This window comes from Cuculus canorus, chromosome 12, assembly GCF_017976375.1.
Source record: "Cuculus canorus isolate bCucCan1 chromosome 12, bCucCan1.pri, whole genome shotgun sequence".
In the NCBI taxonomy this organism is placed as follows: domain Eukaryota; kingdom Metazoa; phylum Chordata; class Aves; order Cuculiformes; family Cuculidae; genus Cuculus; species Cuculus canorus.
This window is the reverse complement of record NC_071412.1, coordinates 9,803,198-9,828,475: the sequence shown is the minus strand read 5'-3', so window position 1 is coordinate 9,828,475 and position 25,278 is coordinate 9,803,198. Positions and strand designations below refer to the sequence as shown.

At 43.4% G+C, this 25,278-nt stretch overlaps 1 protein-coding gene across 4 annotated transcripts in view; it reads right to left on the bottom strand.

The window, feature by feature from the left end:
• Window positions 1–25,278, bottom strand: part of SLCO3A1 (solute carrier organic anion transporter family member 3A1) — a 171,854-nt gene that overhangs the window by 114,457 nt on the left and 32,119 nt on the right. For all 4 annotated transcript variants that reach the window (XM_054077611.1, XM_054077610.1, XM_054077609.1 and 1 more), the window contains exon 2: window positions 7,488–7,953. In XM_054077611.1, the coding sequence (XP_053933586.1) occupies window positions 7,488–7,953 (466 nt within the window). The remainder of the gene's footprint in view (window positions 1–7,487; window positions 7,954–25,278) is intronic.

Genomic DNA, 25,278 nt, shown 5'->3' with positions numbered 1-25,278 from the left:
GATTTTTACAAGACATCAGAGTCATTGAATCCTAGTTAAGCCAAAAATCAGCTGCAGAGCACACAGAGAGCACACAGTAACATGGAAACAGCTCCCACCCTTAATATGCTCTTGCACAAAGTCATTTGTGTTGGACTCAAGCTTTATGTTATGTACTCAGCTCATAACGAAAAGAACTGTTAGCAGAAGATTAAGGTAACTAGAGTAATTGCTGTAAAATAATGGAGCCCACAGCAGTTATGACTTTGTGCATATATATGTTTAATTGAATAAATACACCCATTCAGCTACTGCCTTACACAACTCAGCCTCCCCGCCTGCAGTGGGGAAGGTTCTTCCCCTTAATTGATTACTGTTACTGCTCTAATACACCCTACACACTTGTTTATGTTTTCCTTTAATGTTCCAGGATATTGCCACTGCACTGCAAAAGGGGACCCGTGTAACTGAGCCAGCCCTGCTGACACACAGCAAATGAGAACACGGATCTCTTCCAAAGGGGAACAATTATAAAAGGCTGCAGGTTATCAATGGATCAGTGGGTTAGGCCATTGTAGTTCATACTCGTACATCCGCATGAAGCCATGTGATTTAATCCAATCACAGTTAGTCCACGGGGAAGACAACCTAGTGAATCTGACATAAAGACACCTTTAATAATGAACAGGCATCACAGCACTCACACTGACAACAGCGCTCCTCTTAGTTTAAATACTGTGTCTTTCTCCACCCCTTGAAGACTGTGGCAGAAAGGAAAAGCTCTCCAAATCATCTACAGGAGGATGCATTTACCAAACTAAACAATTAAAAGATTCTGTCAAGTCTTCGGGCTAAAAATATTACAAACCTATAAAACTGCACGTACCAGCAAAAGAAAAGTAATTCCCTGGAACAAGTGCTTATGCTCCGCAAGAGTATGAGTCCACATGGAGGTGGACAAACTCACCAAGTGGGTATCAAGCATGCACACAGAGGAAATAGACAGTAAGTCAGATAAGTTCCGCTATAAAAGACCTAGCGGAGGTAGTCTCTAAAAGGAAAGGCGTTAAGGAAAGCACAAAGCTGGCAGAGCCTTAAAGTGGGTGAGCCCAGAGAAGCATGTTCCAGCAAGAAGTGCTGATGTGAATAAAGTACTCGTGTTGCCTGCAGACCACAAATAAGCACAAGAAGAAGGAGCACGGCCAAGTGGGAAAGGCTGTGAGGTGTGAAAGGGTAAGCAGCCAGGATGGGCAGAGCTCTACAGACCTCTCAAGCGGGTCCTACATACCTTCCAATATATACTCATCAATGGAGGGCCTCAAGAGGCTGGTGATATGACTTGCATGCTATGAACAGAAAATTATTCTACTTGTTATGGTTTAGAAATGTAGATTCAAACATACACTTCATTTTTGCAGAAATTCAGGAAGCCAAGCAAATTTCTTAACAGGGGAAAAAGAAAAAGAAACAAGCAAACCACAGAATGAAACAATATTCAACAGAATTGGGAAGGGACAGAAACAATGCCCATCTCTACACATTCCTGTAGCTATCCAGGGTCCTCACCATCTCTACAGAACCTACCATGCCGTAGATATCGAGCTATGGAAAGAAGAGAATACATCTCCAGCCTAAAAGTCAAACATCTGCAAATTCTTTCAGCTCCAAAGTATGCACGTTTCTCAGAATTATGCGGTGTCCCCCAAGATGCTTCAAAAAAAAAAAAAAAAAGAAAAAAAAAAAGGGAGAGATTTGCTACTATGAAAGGTGCTGTCACTGACTGCTCATTCTACAGCCCTTCAAATATAAGAAGTTGCATATAAGAATACTGCTGCTGCAGAAGGTTGGGGTTTTCATAGTCTCTGCAACTCCTATGACTTTCTCTTCAACAGCATTGAACACTTTTACTTTTGTTTATGTATTCCCTTTTTTATATTTTTTTAGCATTTATTGATGAACCCTAATATACATAATATCAGATACACAGCAAACAGTTTCAAAACTTACAGCAACTGCTTAGGTCACCAACATGAGCTTTCTAATAGAAATCCAAGTACCATTTCTTTGTATGACCACATACAAAATCTACAGTCAAACTCTGATGATTTCAGCATCTTGCGCTAATAACTTGCTATTAACTCACCACCATAGATACTAACTCTCAAATTTAATTCTTGTCAGTCGAGAAAATGCTTCTGCTTCTCTAAAACACAATGGCTGCTGTCATTTTGACTGACATAAGACACTATAAGAGATTTTTCAAATGGACAAATTTATCCCTGGAGACAGCAAGATTCTAACTATGGCATATTTGTCTTCCTCTGCAGCAAATCTTGAGTTGGTGCTTAAAGCAAGCAAGAAAGCACCAGAAGTGAGAGCAAGCATTTCTCTCCGACTCTTATTGCATACTAAAAAGTTCTTCCACACATTTGATGCAAAATAACCCCACACTGCTGCAAAGGTCAAAGTCAGTAGTAACATCTCAGGGTTCCACTCCCCTTACTGGGTTGGTCCTGTCCAGGCAGATGTGGAAAGAGAACACCATCCTGTTGAGTTCTTCTCTTACACTAATGGTAACAGCTGAAACAACCATATGATAAACCAAAATACACACCAGAAAGGCCAGATAGAAACCTCGGAGATGAGACAGAAGAAAGCAGCTAAACAGGCACATACAGCAGTGTGCGCTTTCTAGTTTCCCACCCCTTCACCCTGCCATGAAGCTGGCCGAGAGCAGCTCTTTTCCCCTGAGCACGCTATGCTCAGGCACATCCTTGCACTACCAATAACTCAAGAGCACTCATCACTCACTCCTTAACTCAAGACTTGCCCCTTCTGGGATTTCCTTGAAGTAATTTTTCACATTAGAGCATTTTCTGCAAATCAGTGAGGAGTCTGTAGCGCTGGGTCTTGAATGTGTGAGGTGTGTGTCCATGAAGTTAAACACTGGTAGAGCTTCAATAAACTTAAAGAGAATCACCAGTACATTAAAGATCAACACAGCATTCTTCTGAACGAGTCACACAATCTGGCAGCACTCCCTCCAACATCAATATCAATTTAGTCCATCATCAGGAGACAGAATAATAGCAACTTCCTCTGTATAATGCAGCCCTTAATTGTTCCAGATCAAATACCGGCTCCCAGAGGCTATTCATTGTGCTCTATAGGTAACCATGCCTTAGACAAGATGCAACAACTTTTATAATCAAATGTTAAATGCTGCAGGAAGCCCAGAAGGCACATATAGAGACTGCTAATAACATTAATCTACCACATCACTGCACTTGCTCTAACCAAACACGAAAACCACTGCTGAGAGCAATGTAGGTACTCCAGTGACGAGAAAAAACTTGCGGGCTCTTGCTTATCTGAGAGGCAGCAAATCCATACAACCACTGTCAGACCAGATCGTCTCCCCCACCCCATATCAGCTCCATGATGCCTCTGATCGCTCTCCTAGTGACAAAGTCTTCATTGATTTCAAGAGAACTCAGCAAGCCCTAGCAGAAAATGAACTAAATAAAGGAGAGAAATGTCAAGTGAGTCATTAGTGCGTGGAGAAAAGAACTGTGTAGTAAGTAGTCTTCAAGACACTTTTCCTCATTTAAAATAAACGATGCCACAAATTGAGTTAATCCTTTGACATTAGCGAAGCTGCAGCAATAATGAGCCCTACGCAGTCTCCAGGAGTGAGGAGTTCCTCCACTCAAAGAGCTTACTTTTGCCAAATGCCAATAAATGCACAGGTAAAATTAACCTGCTCGTTTGAAACTCTCCAGATGGGAGTTCAGATCTTAAATACAAGACCAGACTCAAACAGAGACAGAAGCAAGCAAACTAGCACCAAACTAGATGATCTCCCCAACGTCAAACAGTTAAAAAAATTCCTTTATTTTTTCATCTTTTGGCCACTGTTGCCAACATTATGACCTTTATGTTGGGCAGGCACTCAGACAGCAAAATGGGAGGAGAATATATTTCCCCTCATTAGCAGGAGTAGGCATGGCCGTGCTGTCTTTCTAACTCTGCTAGGGCACAGATGTGTTTTCTTTTCAACATCTTTTGGTGTGTACTTCCACGCATGCATCTTTTTATTTGATTTGCCCTCAGTTACCACAACACAGCCCTTTTTCTAGGGCTGGTTACTACAGCAACAGAACCTGTTTGAGTTTGGTTGCAACACACTGCAGACATCAAAAAAATATGCTATTATCTCAAGAAACATGAAACTACATGCCAGCAGCCCATGCCACAGAGAGATCTCCCTGTAATCTCACCTCTCTCTATCCAATTATAAAATTCTACGAATCCCCACCTCCTTGGCAGAGCACAAGCATGAGCAACCTCTGCCTTCAAAGGATGCACAACAGAGATGCACTGCTCACTATCTCCTCTCACTGCAGCAAAACCACAACGGGCCAGATGGGATCAACTTCATGGCCAGAAATGCATCACTATCCACAGATGCTACTGGCTTTAACGGCTAGTGCAAGCTAAGTTTCACTTCAAATTCTATATGGTATCACATCTGCATTCTTCTACACGCACATATTAGTACTTATAATTTTTTTTAAGGAGAGAAGCTTAGAGAGGTTGAAGTTGGGTTTGAGGTTTCTCTGTTTTTTTGAACTAGAGAAGTCTTCCTGTATTGTCATTTCATTGCAAAGCTGCTGTATTAGCTAGAATATGAAGTTACTTCACCGAGCTCTTTGTACAAATTGGAAGGACAAAACACGTCTGTGTGCACCGTGTTATTTCTACCTAATTCAACGCCTCGGGACAAAACAGGGGTTTTATTGCAGCAGGTGAAAAATTACTAGTACTTAGCTGTCAGGTGAGAAACTTTGTTCCCCCCAGCTACAACACAGCCCAAAAGCAACATATACATACTAAACATCAGCGATATACTGAAGCCAGCGTGGACTGGTCAATCCGATCATTTCTCAGCTACAGCCAGCCACAACAGAAAGTTCAACTAGACTATTACTGCTGTTGTTAATTAGTTTCTCTCCCGAGGGAACAAACTATGCCAGATTTGCTCCTAATTTGAACTGAGGGAACTTGCCCAAAAAAACGTTTTATCCGGTGACATAGTGTTGTCCCTACTGAGCGAGCATGCTATTATGAGAAAGCAAACTGATATAAATATAGCACAGTGACAGTATACACTCTGCAGTGACTTCCTCTCGAAACAGAGGAGAATGAAGTGGGTAAGCTGCTCAGCCAGCTTTCTGCTAAGGCCACTGAAAATTGCACTGATGACATCAACAAAAATAATCAGTTAAAGACAAATCTAAGCAAATAATTCTCAAACAACATTTTAAACTGAGGAATTTGACCTCCTCTCATGTATTCACAAACCTGAGGAGACATGTAACATTTCCACCAGCAGCTTCTCAATTTATATTAATTCACAGAATAGATTTTTTCTGTAATTTTTCCCTGTTTGCTTTTATTTTTACCAGCCAGATTGATTGCAGGTGATGCATGAATTAACCATCCCATAGCAGAAAACCTACTTGTGATGGACAGGTTGGGACATCAAATTTCATGTTGGTATGGCTGATTGGTTGACTGTGCATACACACACACTGTTCTGCAAGCCGTAATTTATATGTAGAAGTTCAAATTGTGATTTTCATAGTTAAAGCCAGTAAAACACACAGTTCCAAAATGCTTGGGGTTTTTTTTTTTTTGTTTTTTTTGGGTTTTTTTAAACTCTACATGTAAAAAGGAATGTGGTTAGAAGTGTACATCTGAACGAAAAATAATGAAGCAGCATAGAGTAAACAGAAATTATTTTTCTGGCAGTATTTTCCCAGCTACAGTTGAACTGCCAACTTTAAAGAAGTTATTTTAGCATACAAGATGAATGTATCTCAAGAATAAAAAGAATCACTCTTCCTAACCCTCCTCTCATGCACTCTCCTCAATTCTGTTCTCAGACGTGAAGCATTGCTTAAAAAATGCCTGTGGAACGGACTGAAAGGAGTTGCTGCTTCTCTACATCATTATTTATAATAGATAATCTTAGAATCACTTTTAATTCCAGCTCATCATTTATGATGTTGGCAAAGTTGCTTCAGTGAATTTAGTCTCATTATTCACCTTCGGGTCATACAGTATCTTCTATTTTATATATCATCCTGCTTTACCCAGTGCATGCCTCACAAGCACTTACAGAACCAAATGAAGGTGAATAATGATCCAAGGACAAAGCTAAATACTGAAATACTACAATTTTATGGCCAGTTACAGGAAAGTATCAACACACTTTGAATATTCAGAAGAATCTCTTAAAGTGAAGTGGCAATACAGCCAGGAGTGTCACAGTGTGCTATATAGTGTGCCTTTCCAACAGACCTCTGCACTATCCCAACACACTTTTCCCATTCAGAAAGTCAGTGGGACTGTTTAGCTTTGCTATTTATGGTCACATCCCAGCTGTGCTCAGTTATTCTGGGAATGGGATAAAAAAACCCCACAAAAATCCCAGCAATGGGATCATCCATTCGATCGAAAGTCATGTCAACACAGGGATGACAGGACAAGTACATATTTTTTGATTACCAGAAATTATGCTAATGGGTGCAGAAGGATCACATTAACAGCAACACACACTTCACTGATTTACTGCATTGGAGCCATTTATCCAGTGACAAGTCATGCAGATAGAAGAATGAGCCAAGCTGCTAAGTCTTTTCAGAGAACAACTTCACTTGCAGCATCCTCTTTAAACTTGCTGGAGGGGGTACCACTGCTGAAACCGTTGAGCACCTTACACCAAGAACAGAGAAATTTCATTGGGTAACTGAAGCCACACTTCATATCTTAACTACTTGGAAGAACTTTGCAATATGATCACCAGAATCACGAGTTTTACTTCAGGCTCACCACATCTCAAAATAGACCTCCAACAGCTTTCACATCCCACTCTGTTATAGGAATCGCACTATCTAGGGTCCTGCCACAGGATGCTGGGTCACAGCACTTACTCCATAACAGGCACTTCCTTGCTAAAATGTGATGGTGGTAGTGACAGGACATGCATCTCCTCTCAGTCTCCTTATGCTTCAATGACCACTCAAACACAGACAAATGCTTTGGAACAGGAAGAGAGCTAGAGTATATTAGAAAGAAAAAAATGATCATCACAGATGTCAGTTGGAAATTCTTCACCTAAAACTCAACCATAAGCCACCAACATCGGGTTTGAAAGCAATTTGGGCAAATACAATAGAATCAATGCAGTCTTCCTGATCATCCAGTAATAACCACCAAGGCTGTCAACCTTTAACGTTGCTACAATAAAAGCAAATACCACTCTTTCCCTTCTGCTTACAACCACTTGGTGTACAGACTTATGCCAAGTTACCTTCACAAGCACAGCAGCACACAGAGAAGAGGTCTCAAGGAATCCTTCCCACTGGCATCAAACAGATGAGACAAGAATGAGATGCCACCCCACAAGGAAAGCCTTCAGTGACAAGTTCAGAGAGCCTTACCTATATACAGGGAAGAATCTTTCCGCCTCACGTGGTCATCAATGTAGGAAACTCCCAGGGGCTGGACAGGAGTAGCACCAATGCCCAGGAGGACCTGTGCTCCAATGAGCAGCAAGTACATCATGTTGGTAGCAGTCCTATTCCTGCAGATAAGGTCCGGGTCTGGTCCCTCATCACTGGTGGACCCGTTGGCAGCACACACATCCCTTCCTTCAGCCCCCCAGCGTATTTCTCCCGACTCATATTCGTACTGGTGGGTTAGAAATTCAGGCAACGCGGAAAGGAGGGCACCCAAGGCCATGACTATCCCTCCACATCCTATCAAGCGTGGCCGGTGCCCTCGGGCTCCGAAGTAGCTCACGAAGAGGATGAGGGCCAAGTTGCCAATCTCGAAGCTGCTGGCAATGACGCCCACATCAGCACTCTGAAGGTTGAATCGCCGCTCCAAGGTGGTTAAGACACTCACCTACAACAGAGAAATCCAGAGAAAATTACTGAAAGGGAATCTGACCTGCCTTCTGTCCTCCCCACATGTCCTGCTAAAGCATAAGTTTTCTTGACTTTCCCTTGAAGCCAAAAACCTACACATCAAGGACATCCAAATCACGGTGCTGTAGCAGTTGAGCTCCAAGCATGATCTGACTATTCAAATACAACCATATCAGAAGGTCCTAATACCAAGTGACATTTCACAGCCCACCACCTGTCTGAGCACATGTTCACTTCGAAATTCTTGCATACATCAATGTATATTTTGGGTGCCTGCAGAGACTCATGACTTCATGATTGGTTAGCCTCTCTTTGGACTCCCTTTCTATTTGAATGTACAGCCTTCACATTGCAAACATCATTCCGCAGAACCAAGGCACAAACAACATCCCGCCTCACATCACACCAGACACCCAATCTTTCTCTTCAAATGAAGCACAGTTCGCAAGTAGTGGAAAATCCTGCAGATATTTGGCTTGCACAGCAGCACAAGGCCATCAAGTCAGTCAGAGACAGTGATGCACAAATAGGCAATTTGGCCAGCACAGAAGGATTCTATTAACGTAAATAAATAAAATGCTGATCAAAGCGTTTAAATGGTTTGTGGATTAGTTAATGACTGGATTGTCACTTAGAGAATATTTTTGAGAAGACAGTCCGATTAAGGTTCACATAGAAGATTTAAAACCATCACAGAGAAGAGAAGATTTAACAAATAGTGGTTATTTAACACTAAGAAGCAAGAAGGACATAAGTAGTCTTCAAATATTTAACATTGCTGTGAAAAGGAGTGACCTGTTCTTTGTATTAAAAATGGGTAGAACAAGAAGTGACAGGTTTAAACTACAGCAGAGATGACTCAGGTTAAATACAAAGTGAAGTGAAACCATACTTTTACTCCCAAGGATTGTGAAGCAGTGAAATATGCTGCCTGGAGAGGCTGCAGAGGTCTATAAAAGAGCATAGACCAGCGTCTGTCAGAAAAGACACAGGAATGACTGATCTTGCCATAGGACAAGAAAATGCATGAGAGCATTTCTCGAGAGCTCTTCCAGCTTTGATTACATGGTACAATGAAACACAATGTGGATTTTCTGCCACAGTCATAAAACTGATCAGTGTACGAAGATGAAACATTAGGTACCTCACTTGATGTCATCCCTGCTCAAGGAGAAAGCTCAGCACATGGTCATGTCTATAGCAGCGTCCCCCTTATACATGAAAAAATAACAAAATGGATTTTGGACATGTCACAGAAACACCAACAACGTGTACTTCAGATAAAAGACTATCTTGTTTTTCAGATGGCAAAAGATGAAGGTATTTAAGGTTGTTCTAAAACAGAAAAGTTACTCTATTTAAAAACAAATGCAATAGAGACCTCAGCACAGAAGGCAGCCCCTGGACAGAATAAAAATAGCCTCCCACTGGAGGCATTGAGAAATCTTCGCTGATAAACTTCACAAAGCAGGAGCCAGTCTGACCGACTTTAAAGTATTCCGACAGCAGCTTTTCTCCAGGGGCAGCTGCCCTCTGTTAGGGTACACCAGGGCACAGTGGGACAAAGACAGCCCCATTGGCAAGAAAATGGAGAAATGGAAACAACCTCCTTCTGCTGCTTTGCATAAGCAAAGTCTCCCAGACCTGACCCTGATAAGTGTCCAAGTCAGATCTCCAAACAGACTGTTCTAATGATTTTGGAAAATACATCCCATACAGACTTCATCCCATACAGACTTCATCCCATACAGACTTCATCCCATACAGACTTCATCCCATACAGACTTCATCCCATACAGACTTCATCCCATACAGACTTCATCCCATACAGACTTCATCCCATACAGGCAGTTATTTTATGTTGCTACTGAAATTCTCCATCACTAAAGAGCCAAGATCCAAGCAAGGCAAAAAACCCCACCCCTAAGAATCAAATCCTATGACTGAAGGCAATGCAACAGCAATAATTTTCCCGATGCCAAAGCCAAATGAAGCTGTTCATGTCAGAGGGAAAGGAGATTGCCACTTCATCTGAAACACCAGATGCGGGTACCTGTTGGGATAAAATGGCTCTTTATTTCACCAGGGGAAACGGTGTCCTCTCATGAGAGGGCACAGCATGGCCTGTCCCCATGCCACCAACCTCGGCCACGCTGCTCTGAGAGCAGTGCTGGAGCATACATTCAACAGCGACGTCACTCTTCCCAATCCTCCTTGGGAGCCAAGCCGACAGAGCTGAGCAGATGGGGACAGACATTGCTAGAAAACACTACATTGGTATTTCAAAGCAAGGCACACCCAGGTGGAGGGACACAGACAGCATCTACCACCCCCGGCTGCCCCAACAGAGCTAAATTCATCATCTACAACATCGGAGTGGTTTTATCGCAAGATACGATCTAAAAGGGTGGATGCATTCAAACTGGTAGTACCCCACACTCAACAGCGTACAGCAAATACCAACAAACTCTAAGCAATGCAAAGCCCTTGCCTATGGGAGCCCTCCTTCATGCTACCATGAGGAACCTGAGGAACAGGGCTATAGCTGAGGTCCTCTGAACACCAGTTCTGGCAGAAGAGGATATCTCCCCAAGTATATAACTCTAAGCGTACAAAATCATGTCCACGATGCTCATTTCTGAGCTGTACCTAGATAGGAAACTCATAATTACTCATTACAGCTGTGTAAACCGAGGTATAGAGAGCCAAATATTAATGAGACAAGTACAGTCAACAAAATTAATTTGTGATGGAATAATTTAGGCTAGAAGACTGAAAGCCAACAGAAGTGATTTCCAAAGGCCAACTTGTATTAACTAGCTTTGGAAGTTCTTCCCACATTTTGACCTGGCTGCTAAATTTTAGGCTTTTCCCACATGCAAGTGGCTAGAAAGCAGGATGGCACTTAGAAACGCTTGGGTGCCACACCTTACAAAGGTCAGATCCTGGACAGTCAGATCTCAAATAAAAGAACTGCACCATTTCTAAGTGCAATTCAGTGACAGTAAACAAATGACAAACCTGAGAATCAAACCCAGAAGTCTCAATTCTGATTCTGCTCTTATTCCAGCAGGACTTTAGTTGTTCTTTTCTTTTTATAAAAAGCTAAACCGGTCACATTAGGGTAATAGAGTGTCGCCATTCCCTAACAGTTTTTTTCTTTGCTTTGGTGAAGAGAGTAAAACAAAAGGCAGAGGAGGACAGAAAGCAAACTCCAACCCTCCTGAAAAACACCAAACAGGAGTTCTTATGCCTCTGGTCAGACCACACTGCGTTTCCCAGCCTGCTCCTTCTGACTGTAGCATTGCCACCCAGTGCTATCAGCTCTGTCTTTATTAAGCGGGGTATGGGATTCAGGAGGGGAGACGTGAAAGAACAAAACCATCATATCAGCCTTAAGCATCCAGAGGAAAGCAGCATCTGAGTACAAAGTGCTGACAGCAGCATCAGCACAGTAGCCTCCAAAACACTGACAGTCATGAAGAAAAAAATATCGCAAAATAAAAATAAGGCTAAGAAAGGAACTGTCAACATGCAGATTTTAACTAGAGAACACCAGGACACAACTGCATTATACCCGGGGTAGCTGCAACCCAGACAGCACAGCCCAAATTCTTGCTTTGACATCGGCTGTGACCTTAAAATACACAAGTCGACTACAAAAGTCAGCATTAGCACAGCAGAGATGTTACCTGCATTTATTCAAAACAAACCTCTGCTCACAGCCAGACTCGTTCTCCCATCCTCCTCTACAGCTCTCCTCATGGGGCTTCCTGGATGCAAGGTGTAATCTGACTAAATACTTGCAGTTTGCATGTGAGATGCTTCCTGTGTCCTTTGTAACTGTCAGATAAAAGAGCACTGTGCTGCCCCTATTTCCTTTCACAGACCTGTTCCCCAGCAGATAAGCCATCACCTCTCCTAGACAGGAATTCTATTTACCAAGAGTTACATAAAGTATTGCAAAAGACAAGACAGCTCCTGTAAAGTACGGACACGACGTGAAAAGGCTGCAAGGATTATAAAGAGTCCCTCCGTGTTGAGACCAGGTTGGGCTGCACTCCTGAGTGCTCATGTGGATGTTGGTTTAAGAGCTGGGACATGGGGAATGGAGTGGTGTGGCAGCAGAGCGGCTTCAGATGGACAACATCCTGCAAAGACACAGTGGGAAACACCAGGAGCCCATGTTATTAGCTGTGAAGTTGCTATTTCCTGGCTCCTGTCAATTTATACAGCTGTTTTGCAAGGGCTGGAAAGAATAGATTAAGAGGATATTCAGTTAAAAAAAAAGTTTCTAACCCAAGATGAAAACAGTTAGCAGGAAGCTCATAAAACAAACCAGTAAAATATGTGCAGACAAGATACACAGGCCAAGTTCCTAGGAATGAGATACACATGTGGTTTGACCCCAGCTAGCGGTGTGCAACCATCCATTGGACCAGACAAGTCCAGAGAAGGCACAAGAGGACAGAGGCAGAGACAGCATTGCAGTTGTGGGAAATACCAGTGCCCTGGAACAGCACTGAATGGGTGTGCACCTGTGCTAAAGACAGCTCCAGCTTGCCTGTTACTCATGCCCATGGGTCTGACCTGCAGGTTGGTCCTTAGCAGGTCACTGAGGCCCCAACCAGTGTACTTTAGTTGCAGCACTGTGCACAGACCCCAGTGATGCCAGCCTCATTTTCTTTTTCCACATCTCAAGGCCTTCACCACCCCCTTTCATAGGAACTGCCTTTCCATCTCTACTCTGCATCCTCTACTCCAGCAGGATTCCCATTTCACCCACTCCAGACACCTCCCACCCACTTTTTAGGAGTAGCTCCACTAAGATTTAGCTGTGGCATTAGAGATCAACAGGACCACGTGGCTGTTGTCACTCCGCAAGTTCATGCTCCTCCGAACGTGTTTCTGCGAACATATTACCCAACGTACAACAAGAAGTAATTAACACTTTCACCATTCTTGCGCTACCTCCTCTTCTAACAGAGCCATAGAAGTCTGCACACACACATTTCTCTCAGGTGATTTCAAAGAAAACCTCAAAACGATCTGAGTTAAAGGAGTCTCCTAAGTCCACCCTAAAACATTCTTCACTGATTGAAAAAGGAAAATGATCTCACATAATGCACATGGTGATAAATGACCCACATCAAAAAAAAAAAACCAAAAAATAAATCAATCACTGCCTTAAAATTTTCCAGCCAAAGCAACTCATATTGCAACCCCTCTAACTAAGCTCGGGGAAGCTTTTGCCATGCCATTCTGGACCTATTTCAATAATACATGCTCACATTCATCATTTCTGTCTGCCCCAGATCTATAGATCTTGGCATTTCTGAACCAAAGTAAATATGTTCTCTCTATAGACTGCTTATTTCATATTAATGCTCAGCAAAAATGCAATCCACAAGCCTGTTTCACGCTATTGCCTCACTTTATCACTATGAAATAAACTGAAGGCTGGGGGCACGGTTATGGAGTCAGAGACACAGTACATTGAAGATGAATATCATATTGTTCGTATCCCCAGTGATCAAGTCATATTCACCCACAGAGTCTACAGATAAGTTCATTGTATTAATAATACAGGTTTATATATAGAAAACACATTGACTTGATGCCTGAAGGGCCTTTTTAAAAGGCTTCTTTTTAATGTAAAATACATTTTCTCAGTTATGTGGTAAGAGATTGGACTTGAAGAGACATGTCTGCAGTGCTACAGGGTGTAAAATAATTGCCTGGCAACTATATTCCCAAAGGAAAACAAACGTGAACCGTCTCCCACAGTTTCCATTACAGAACTGGGAAACACAAGATTCCTCAAAGAGCCAAAGTGACTCTCTCAGAAACAAAGCCACTGCTTCCATGTGTCTCCATCCACTTCTCCAGCTGTCACCTTGTCCTCTCTTTCAACAGCCACACAGGATGAAACAAAGGGCATCCCAGATATGGAGGTAAGCTCTCCTCCACGTGGAGCTGGTACCCGTGGGCTCAGCCCCCCTTGCTGCCCAGCCACCCCAGCTGACAGCACAACCACCAGGGCTCAGGCTTCAGACCCAAGGAAACAATGCTGATCCTCTCCTCTCATGTTTTTCTGCCCTGCAGTTCCAGTGTCGAGATGATCACTTGTGGTTCAGCCCAATTATTTCAAAATGCAGACAATTCCCTTGGCATTTTGCCCACTCCTTCCATATGAGATGGTTGGGAAGAAGGCAACAAACTTAATACCCTTCACCTGGCCCCTGCCATCAGCATTCCTTGCTGTTCCCCAACTGACTGAAATAGTGAGGGCATCAGCACCTTCCATCTCAGGCTGCTCATCACTTGTGTCAACACCATTCCTGGTCCAATAAAGTCAGTGGAAACTTAAAAAATGTTCTCATCGCAGATGCTGACACCCGTGCTGGCTTCGGGCATGCGAACATAAGGGAAAGCAAAAAAAGGGTGGCAATATGAACACACCCAAGCTGGCTCTGCTTAAGGTCTGGAAATCATCTCTGCATAGAAATTTGCATTCACATGACGGGGATAATAGATGCCGCAGCTGAACCACTGCTGAGAAGTAGGGTGTTATTAGCTTGGCTGTTGCTGCATGTGCCTATGCTATTTCTAGGCCAGCCCTGGAAAATCTGCAAGTTACTGTACCGGTGCCATGAGGAGTTTGCAGCTTGGATCCTTGCCTCACTGGTGTGAAAAATTCATTTTAAATTCTAGCGACCAGCTCTGAGATTACTGACACAGCCCAAATTAAACACCCATTCAAGGTCAGGATTTTCAGTGACCTCAGTAGAAAGAGTATTACACTGTGCAGCAAGAGAAACAGCGCAGCACGCTCCTGCTCAAGGCAAGACACGCATTTTTGGCAACCACCTTTCTCTGGAACCTTGCAGAACACTTTTCTACTATCTCGTCCCCATATTTCAGTAGATGCAGCATCCTGTGCCACTCGCCCTCAGCCAATGCCGGGCACAAAGCAAGCATGCCTGGGTAACCTAGCTATGCCACAAACACTTGCAGCAATGCTGCATGCTGTTGCATATTGCAAACAGAGCAAACAGCAGTCGGCACCTGCAGAAGATATCCTGTTTGGTCAAGAGTTGATATATGCAGTGCAAAGCAACAGTTTGTTTCAAAAGAGCTTAAACCAGAAAAAAACAGTTGCGTGCCTCTTAAAGTTAAATGAGTGTATTTTCCACTAGTCTAGTGAAACTGGGATCCACACTGATCAAATATGCAATATAAAAAGCTAACCTGTAATCCAGGCAGTCATTGCAGCAAACACAAATGCAACGGTGCAGTTACCTTTGCCAGTTGCTTCGTAAGGGTCCTGCACAGGAATCAGGGGACTGATCCGCTTTCCCTGCTTCCCCTGAGAAAGGGAAGGAGCACTGCCCCATTTAGTGAGGGGCGAACAAAAAGACTGTCAGGGGTGTTATCTGCAACCTACCCCCTCACACCCATGACAAAGTTAGCGTGAGTCACCAGCAGCTCAAAATAGAGCCAGGTACAGAGCATCGGGCCACGCTGAACTGCTGAGCAAAACTTGAAAGGTTTTTTTTTTTCTGCTGCTCAGAAGCAAACATGCATCACGGCTGAGAGCTGCGTGCTTTTAACCTTCTGAAGTCCCAACCTATAGAGCTATTATCACAACCACAGATCGAGTGTCCAACAAGCTTTCTTGCCTCAGAGCCTGCTGTTCAAGATTCACCTCACTGTGTGAAGGCAAGGGGATATTTTAGTCTCTGACAAGGTATCTACAGAAAAGCAACCAGTGCCAGAATCCATTTGTACCCTATACTGCTCTTTACCAGCACACATACAATAAATTTTGTATGTGGATTTTTGAATATGTAAGTGGATTTTTGAATCCTTATTTATTTCGTAAATGTTATGTCATTTTCACTGGCAGGAAAAAAAAATGCATCGTAAGTTAGGAAAGTGGCACAAACCTCAACTCCGTAACTGCGTTTTCACAGTTCGATTTGTCTTTTTTTTTTTTTTTTTTCTTTTTTTATAAAAACGTAGCACAGAACAGTGGTCCTGGCACATTTCAAATCCAGAGGGTGAAGAATTCCACGTGGAATAAGTGCAGAGCAGCAGGGCCTTGCAAGCAGGGGCGGTCATTCAGCTCTGTCAAAGCAAACAGCCAAAGGAAAGCAGCTGGAGCCTCTTTGACACGTTCAGAGGTGGATCTCCTATTTTCCCTGTGGCCAGCAAGTAGGCATGAAAAGCCAGAAAAAGAAGAATTTAAACCATATATAACTCAAACATAGGCTCCTACAGCATCAAAGGCACTCTTGGCCATATTCAGATCTGGCAAGAAGATTAAAACAGGGCACTGTTCTCCTGAGTTCACTTCCAGTGGAGAAAGGGAGATAAGAGACTGACATCTCTGGAAGACTTACCAGAAAAAAAGTCCCTTCCTGTGTATTATCAAAGCACTGGAGAAGCAGGATGCTTGAGCCGTCACGCTGCAACACCCTCACTTCTCCATCTCCCTAAATCAGTGCGAGTTTGCTTGTTCATCTAATAAAATACTCCCAAACACAACACTCCTATGCCGGCAGAGAAGGCTTTCTACTATTAAACAGATTTCTACTTAGCACAGCAGAAAACATTAACACAAGCCTGACAAGAAAACCTGTCATGTGAAGGACTTCATGTTACCTTAATTTATGATCAAGAGCTGAATTCATGGCTAAGCATTGCATCTGAGTTATGCCAAAGTGCGGATCAAGAAGAGAGGTGCACAGAGCTGGTGGCAGAAGCATTCCCAGCTGCCGAGCAAGAGCCAGGGCAGAAGTGACACAGGCAGGACACACTGGGGCAGCATTAATAGAAGCTTTGATGGAAGCTGAATTCAGTTTTCACGGTTGGAGGACAACAGTGATTATATAAAAGCTATATACTCAGAGAGGAGGTTTTCTGACAAGTCCTACTACTTTCCTCCTCATCCGTTCTGGCTCTGCCGATATCTCTTCCTCACTCAGCAAGGATGCCTGGCTACAGCAAATGGGAACTCAGCTTAGGGAGAAGTTAGAGGCATTTCTCATTAACCGGTACACGAAACGCTTTAATTTGGTCAGCCTTGGGAGGAAGCAAGCCGTTTAAAAGGGAACCAACAAATGGCCACTCTGTATTGTCAATCCACAGCACTTCATAACAAACTCATAAAAGAAACACCAAATTACCATAAGTACCTGCAGGTGGAATCAGCGTCTCTCTAGCACCCAACTACCAACATTCCCAGCTTATCCCACAGCCACATGAGCTGCTTGCCTATTCCTATCTCACACCCCGCAGCCCACACAAGAGCTGTCCGTGTCATGCTGCTTATTTGCTAAGTAACACCTCCTACAAAGCTGTTCACAAACTACTCATTTCTCCTTCCACGTTGTCTCCGTGCAGAGCCAAGGGCACGAATCGGAGCTGCGCGCCGGCTGCTGCCAAACATTACGTTGAAGAATGGGGAAGGTTGGGAGGTAAGCACAGGGGGTTCGTAGCGCAAACAGACAAGTCAGGGCTTGAAGATGATCGTAAACCTATTCCCACATGAGAACGTATTAGCTGAACATGTCCTGTTTGAAGAATGGGGAGTGGAAGTCAAAAAGGACAGACTTAGGACATTTGCATGTTTAAGTTGGGCTGTCCTGAGCACAACACAAGCCATGCAACTTTACATCCTGTACCATCATATCACCTCCCCACTTTGCCACTTCTCACGGGTAGCAAGCCTCTTTCCTCCTGAACAGAAGGTGATTTACAAGTGTCTTTTAAAACAACACATAAATAATATACAGGGAATAAAAAGATTCTTGGAGTTAAGGAAAAATCAAACGGGAGATCTAGCTAGAACTTGCAGACTTGTCATAATCTCACTTGTCTCAACGTGTTCCTGTAAAATGGAGATGGGAGCACTGTTTCTTGGGATTCACTATGAAGTGAGCTATCAAAAAGCCAATGAACAAATGCATCTGCTAAGGCTGTACACACAGATGGCTGAATTTCACCCCTGTGTCTATGGGATTAGCAACAACCCGTGTCAGAAACAGGCACTGAACAGCAGATGACAGGGTCCCCTCACTGTAGAATCACCAGACCCTGCAAAAATTCAATGAGCACATGCAAGGAAAACAGACATCACTAACTCTTCTACTTATCTACTGGAGTCTGACATGAGCAAAAGCACAATACAAGAGAGGTTCCCATGAAGGATTACTGCCCATACAGCAGTGGCACACCCAATTCTGGGAGGAATCCACAATTCAGGCAGTGTAGAGTGGCAATAGTTTTTGCCTTCAAAGCCAGAGACTTTCACTAACCAATTGGTTTGTGCAGCCAAAATGAGCACTACCACTTTTCTCCTTGTACTTTCCCAATATGTGTTTTCTCTTAAACCTGACTTTGCAGGTGCATGAGAGACTAGCTAGAACAAGAGCTGCATGTGTGGCTGCAGTATTCCCACCACCAGCAGGAACCGCTCACCTCCAGGTGCATTGCTTAAAGGCAGTATAAGCTTCACTGGGAAATATACAACAAGCAAAGGGAAAAGAAAGCTACATGCACGGAAACCAAGCAAGACAAAGCCCCTAATATCTCAGCTAAGGGGCCCATGCAACCCCTAAGTATGAGTTTCTCAAACTGGGGGATGACACTAGTAGACCTGGGACAGAGAACAGGGATGAGTCCAGTCCAGTCTGCATGAGCGAAGCTGGAAAACTGGTACCTGCATTATCCTGTCCGTAGATTACCTTAACTGAGTGCATTTGACGTGGAAGGATTAGTCTTCATCCAGTCTCACTACCTGCTACACTACGTCTCTTTAGTTGCCTTTAACGGAAGCCTGTTAAAGTGTTCCTATCAGGTCCATGCCCATTTTCTTGCCATTGCACACAGCTTCCATAGTTGTCTCAAATCCTGTGTTTTCACCTTCTTTCATAGTTCTTCACTCATCCTTCTCAGACAGCTTCTACACAAAGTCTGTTCTCCTTATATGCAGCTTCTCCCTGGCTCCTGCCTCCTCAAGGTACTAATTACAATACAATTTATTAGTCAGGCACATAACATTTAGACTCCGAATTTGGCCTGCTTTAAATGAAGCCAGACACCACCGAAGCAGTCCATTACAGTCAATAACAGGGAAGGAGAGTTTTCAAAAGTACTTCAATGGCTTTGGAACAAGAGTTCCATTTTCAAAGAGAGACTTAGAGTACATCACTTTTGTCAACAAGAGTATGGCTCAAAAAGCATCTTTGAAAAATAATACCCTTGGGGTCTTTCAAAATCCATCACTACCAAAGAGTAAGTAACGCAGCCCTGAGTAGTCTTTTCCTGTGAAGGCTCAGAAAGCAAAGAGCTTCAGCCCTGTGGTTTCCGGCAGGTGTGAAGGAAGCACGGATTTTATCCAGAGGGACCTGGACAGACCGGAGAAGTGGGCCTCTGAGAACCTCATGAGGTTCAACAAGGCCAAGTGTACGGTCCTGCACCTGGGTCGGGGCAATTCCCATTTTCTGTACACGATGGGGGACGACGTGCTTGAGAGCAGCCCTGCAGAGAAGGACTCAGGAGTGCTGGTCCATGAGAAGCTCGACATGAGCCGGCAATGTGCACTCGCAGCCCAGAAGGCCAACCGTGTCCTGGGCTGCATCAAAAGAAGGCGAGGGAAGCGATTCTGTCCCTCTGTTCCTCTCTTGTGAGACCTCATCTGGAATACTGTGTCCACTTCTGGAATCCTCAACATAAGAAGGAGATGGAGCTGTTAGAACGGGTCCAGAGGAGGCTACAAAGATGATTGGAGGGCTGGAGCACCTTCCATACAAGGACAGACTAAGAGTGTTGGGGTTGTTCAGCCTGGAGAAGAGAAGGCTCAGAGGAGATCCTATAGCGACCTTCCAGTACCTGAAGGGGCTACAGGAAAGCTGGAGAGGGGCTATTCGTAAAGGCTTGTGGGGATAGGACCAGGGGAACAGGTATAAACTGGAGAGGGGCAGATTTAGACTGGACATTAGGAAGAATTTCTTCACCACAAGAGTGGTGAGACACTGGCACAGGTTGCCCAGGGAGGCTGTGGATGACCCATCCCTGGAAGTGTTCAAGGCCAGGTTGGATGGGGCGTTGGGCAGCCCGATCTAGTGGGATGTCCCTGCCCATGGCAAGGGGGTTGGAACTAAATGATCTTTAAGGTCCCTTCCAACCCTGACTATTCTATGATTCTATACCATTCAGCTGGCAATAAGGCTGCATTAAAGCCCAGGGTGACTGGAGAAGCCTCACAGATCAAGCAGAGGTAGGATAATATAAGATCGCCAGCCTATTAATTAATTTAATTCAATTGATTGTGGTAGCTGACAGAGACCTGGTTCAGGGTCCACACCAGGTTGCCTTTCATTTCAGTCACCATCACTGTAGCAGCTCAGTGCTCATCATCCCAGCTCATAAGATGCCCACGAAGCCAGCCAACACCATAGCTGGCACGTTTGCAGAAGGAGAGAAAAAGCCCAGTGAAGGCATGGGGAAGTCTATGACAAAGCCAGGAAATGAGCCCAAACATCCCTAGTCTGCATCTTCACCAGGAAATACAAATAGTAGTTGTTGCTCAGCCAGCAAGCATTATCCCATGGGCAAAGCTGTCCTGTCCCACGTCTGCCACATGTCGCACTGTCCAAATGCGAATGAAAACAGATTTCTCTGGGCATGAAAATTAGTCCTCACTGATGAAGAGAGTCAGTTTGGACATGACAGCTCTGGAAAGCCAGCTGCAAAGTACAAGCCTGGCTTGAAAACATTATCCATGTGTGGCAGGGATGTTCCTCTTGTCCCTGCCAAGATGCCACCATCAACATAATCTGCCTAGCCAGTAGTACTGGCTCAGAGGAAACAAGTTGCTGTTTCCCTATCATCTCATCTCTCACTTGCGTGAGCAGTGGAAGCAAGGGAGAGGATAAGGAAATACAGAGTGGCATGGACTCCTGGAAACACTCCATGAACTTAATTTTTTGTGATGCTGTCTGGACACCGAGAGTTCTGAACATAATCAGAATGCTGAGAATCAAATTGAAAGTATCTGAATCTACCCAACATGCACTAGAGGAGGCAAATAAAGGAGAAAGCAAAGGTCATTTTAGTCTGGCTTGCACTTACAGTGTAGCAAAGTTCTGTGCATCTCTTAAAGACCCCAAACTTTGAAGCCTCAATGCAATGCCTAACAGAAATCCATACTGTTTTGGTCAATTTCAACACTGGAGTAACCAAATTCAACATTGGAGTAATGAGACATGCTCCATTCACACCAAAAGGCATCCTTTGCTAAACCAGGAAACCTCATTTTTCCACAGGCCATTTGCAAAACATTTTTGTTCACTTTGGCCAACCACTCCCCCAAACATGTAATGCCATCATGCAAGTGATGCAATGTCATTTTGAAGATGAGGACACAGAAGTACTGAGCTAGGACATTACAGGAGAGTGGGGAAAAAGAATTCAGACATGAGACCATAGAACCTTATACCGGATTGCCAGACTCACTGTGGATTCCACAAGAAAGAAATGCAATTCAATGAAGCCATATAATGACTGTTTTCTGTAACCCTGCTTAAAGGATTTTCTCCATATGTAAAAGGAGATCTCCAAGAAGTTAAATTCTGCCTTCCTGCCTCCATGCCAGACTGTCCCACCCTCTCTCCCTTGACTCAAAATCCCAACTACAGAGTCCTCAGCTGTTTTACTCCTGACCCTATCCTGGATGAAAACAAGCCAGTTTCTCCTGCCAGCAGCCCTCTGGTAACAGCAATGCAGTGAAAAGCAGAGAGCTTTGCATCTACATTTACATCCAAGTTATTACTCTTCTAACCAATTGCTCACTGGACACCTGCCCACAGATCACCAAAGATGCAACTTATTAATGTGGGAGCATCATGAAAACTCAGGTAACAACAAGGGGCCCTGGACACTGCTCAAAAGATATACTTAGAGAGTATGAAATTTGAAAAGGGCAGAGAACTGATTCTAGATGCTGCATCTAATATTTCCCAAGAGTCATCAGACACAATTACACTAATTCATTAGGGATCTATTTAAATAAGAAGACAAAACAAAAATTCTGGTAAAAAGCTTGTCCAGCACTGAATTCAGCTGAATTATTCAAATCAACAAATGCCATCTCAGCTACGAGAGGCTACACCATAAGCACCAACTGCTTTCTCAAGACACAGCAAGAAGAAATTTGAAGCTTCTGCCTTCTTGGTCAGAGCTAGCACTGAGATTAAGAGCAACACAGCAGCCTTGATACATCCTAATCCACGGAAAACAGTGGACTTCAGTACAGGGCCAGCATTTGAGAAAGCTTGTTGTGCCAAATAACACAGCAAACCCACAAAGCTGTGCCTCTAGCACATGGTCTGCTAGCGTGGCTTAACTTCAATAGCCATCAGATAACTCCCAAGCTGTTTTTGGAATCCATTCACTCACAGATTTGTCAATGCAGAAGTGGCCTCAATTGAGCAAATAAACTCTTGGAAGTGAACAGTTTATCTAGCTCCATGGAATACTTGCAATTTTTCCTTTTCAGCCTTTGCTCTCCAATTCTTTAAAGTTGGTAGGTTTGAATCCCAAAGACTACAGGAAAGCTTTTCAGTAACCCCAAGCCAGCTCCTTTAACACACATTTTTAATAGTATTGAAGATCACAGATTATAGCAAGAGAAGAAACAGAAAAAAAATAACCAACCTAGACTAGCCTCATAGCACTGTGACCCAACGGCTCAAGCTATCCATGTAGGTTTTGATAGCACCTTTTGATGACAGAAATACAAACTTGGGGCCAAAGCACCTCTCTTTGGACCAAAGCCCAAGACCACAAGAAGCAGCAGATTCCTGCAGGAACACAACTGAGCTCAGTGGGCATTCATTGCAGTGAGCACCTCAGACGACACCGACTACAGGATCACCCAAACCAGCTGATAGTACAAAACTAACATCACTGCCCTTCACAAACAAGCACCCCTAGACAAGGCATCCCTTCAGCTAAAGCTCCCGTCTCTCAGCTAGCAGCTGTGCTGACTTCAGACATAAGGACCTGCATTATAACTAGCCATAGGCAGCAGGAAACAAAGTGCGCATCTCATACAGAGGCTGAAAGGCTCATTGTAATTAACGGCTCTTAGCCCTTTACATTGATCAAGACAAAAACAAAACCACAGTTTTCTTTTGCTGGTAAGCCCTAAAAATGCTGCCTGCTATTACTCACACATGGCCTGTATGCCCAGCGCTTTCTCTGCCCATCACACAAACTGAAACGGGACTGAAAAACTGGAAATCTAACCTCAAGTTCTCCTCATTAAAAACCCAGGCCTAGTTGCATGTTGTTGTTTTTCCATTGTTTCCCAGCTACAGAGAAAGGATCAACTCATAATCTGGCATCTCAATACATCATGCAACACTCAGACCATGTCAGGATGAGAAGCAAGCATGTTTCCAGCAGATGAAAGTCATTAGCACGGCACAACAAGCAGCAAGGCACCACTGGGGGCATTTCTCCTTCATATTTTTCAAAATAATTTTCTTTTAGTCAGTATGTTTATCTTCTCTTTCAGAAGCTTCAAATGCTGCCTCTCTTCTCCCTGGACATCTCTCAGTATAGACACACACAGGTCTGGTACTATTCAGAGGTGCCGGGGGCTGGTCCTGCTGCTGCATCAAGCGAGGCACGTGCCATCCTCCTGCAGCCTTTCAGAGACTCTCTTCAAGCCAAAGTGTGAGGTTTGGCTCACACTCCAGCATCGTAATGCTCAAAAAAACCTCTCTGGTCTATTGCTAATGATGTGTCTAACCATGTCTGCACAAGGATGAAGAGAGAAGTGGAAAGAGGTAGCAGCTATTTCATATCCTCCTCAGAAATAAAAAACAAGAACCCCAAGCAAACTTCTTGCACCTCTTCCTGTTTAAATTCTACTGGAGAAAACAAAGACCATTCATTGTTTAACATGATGTGCTGCGATCCTATGAAGTTACGGTGTTTTCTCATTCACTGCTAAACCTCTGGAGGATGAAAGGGATGAAACAAAGCTGAAACCACAGAAAACTCAGAAGTCTGTCCTGGTATGGCAAAAATAGCCATCACTGCTGTCCTCCGGCCACGTGAGCGCATGCAAAGCTCCATCTAATACAGGTTCCAAGCTGGCTCCAGGAAAAATACTTACCTTTCACCTTACATAAATGTATAGAATAATTCTTCAGTTTTAGGAACATAGTGGGAACCACTACCTGGAACCTCAACTGTAAAGCAATCCCACATCATTTATTTCAACGCTTCAGGCATGAAACTATTAAGTATCACCTTAAAATACACTTCAAGGCCATTTCTTATATATTGACCCCAAATTAATGCCGATTTCAATTCAGCCAAAAATGTAACTTTTAGTGGGAGAAAAACAAATATACCACTGTGTGTTTTGAAAAATTAATAGCAAAACATTTCTGAAAGGTTTCTGTACTCTTTCACACCCCACAACTCTTCCCAAACAGACAAGCTTGCTTTCAGTTTCTTTGTGGTAGAGTTTGTAGTTACCACCTTTATTAGGAAAAAAACAAAAACACGAACTAGAGAAAATGTTGGGTTCAGATGCAACATCAAAGCACCAAAAAAAAATCCAACTTGAAAGCAAATCTGACATAGTTGCTTCAGAAACCATAATGCTGGGTGAGTCACGAAGACCTCAATACAACCGAATTATCCAGATTCTTTCAAAAATTTCACTGTCATTTTATGGATCACCTCAAAACTGAATTTGAAGTCTTTTGGCACTTTCAGTAAACTAAGGCATTATGAATTATACAGGTGAACAGCATGGTAAGTGTTTTAAAAGGACATTTAAATATTAAAAATAAGACAATTTCAGCAATCCTTGCCCCAAAATTAGATCATTATGTAGCATGGAAAAACAACTTCTGTGCTCCCACACCTGTCCTCACAGCCACTTATCTAAAAGTCACTGGGTCTGCAAACATGCAGAAATCATCCATGCGATAGCTGCAAACACCAAAAAGATAAAGCTGTTAAAAAATACAGGGATATCAGCTGGCTGGTTGGAGAGGAGAAAGGATACAATGCAGGAAGAGGCAACAGAAAAGAGAAACAAAACCAAACCAAGGGAAAAAAAACAAATAACGATGATAAACATTCAAAAAAAAAAGAAATAAATATTTTGCTTTTATGCTACAAGCAGTCATCTAAAACTGAGCGGTTCAAGCACAGCTGCAACACAAGCCCCAGTAAAAGATCTGCAACTTCAATGCAAGGGGCAGTG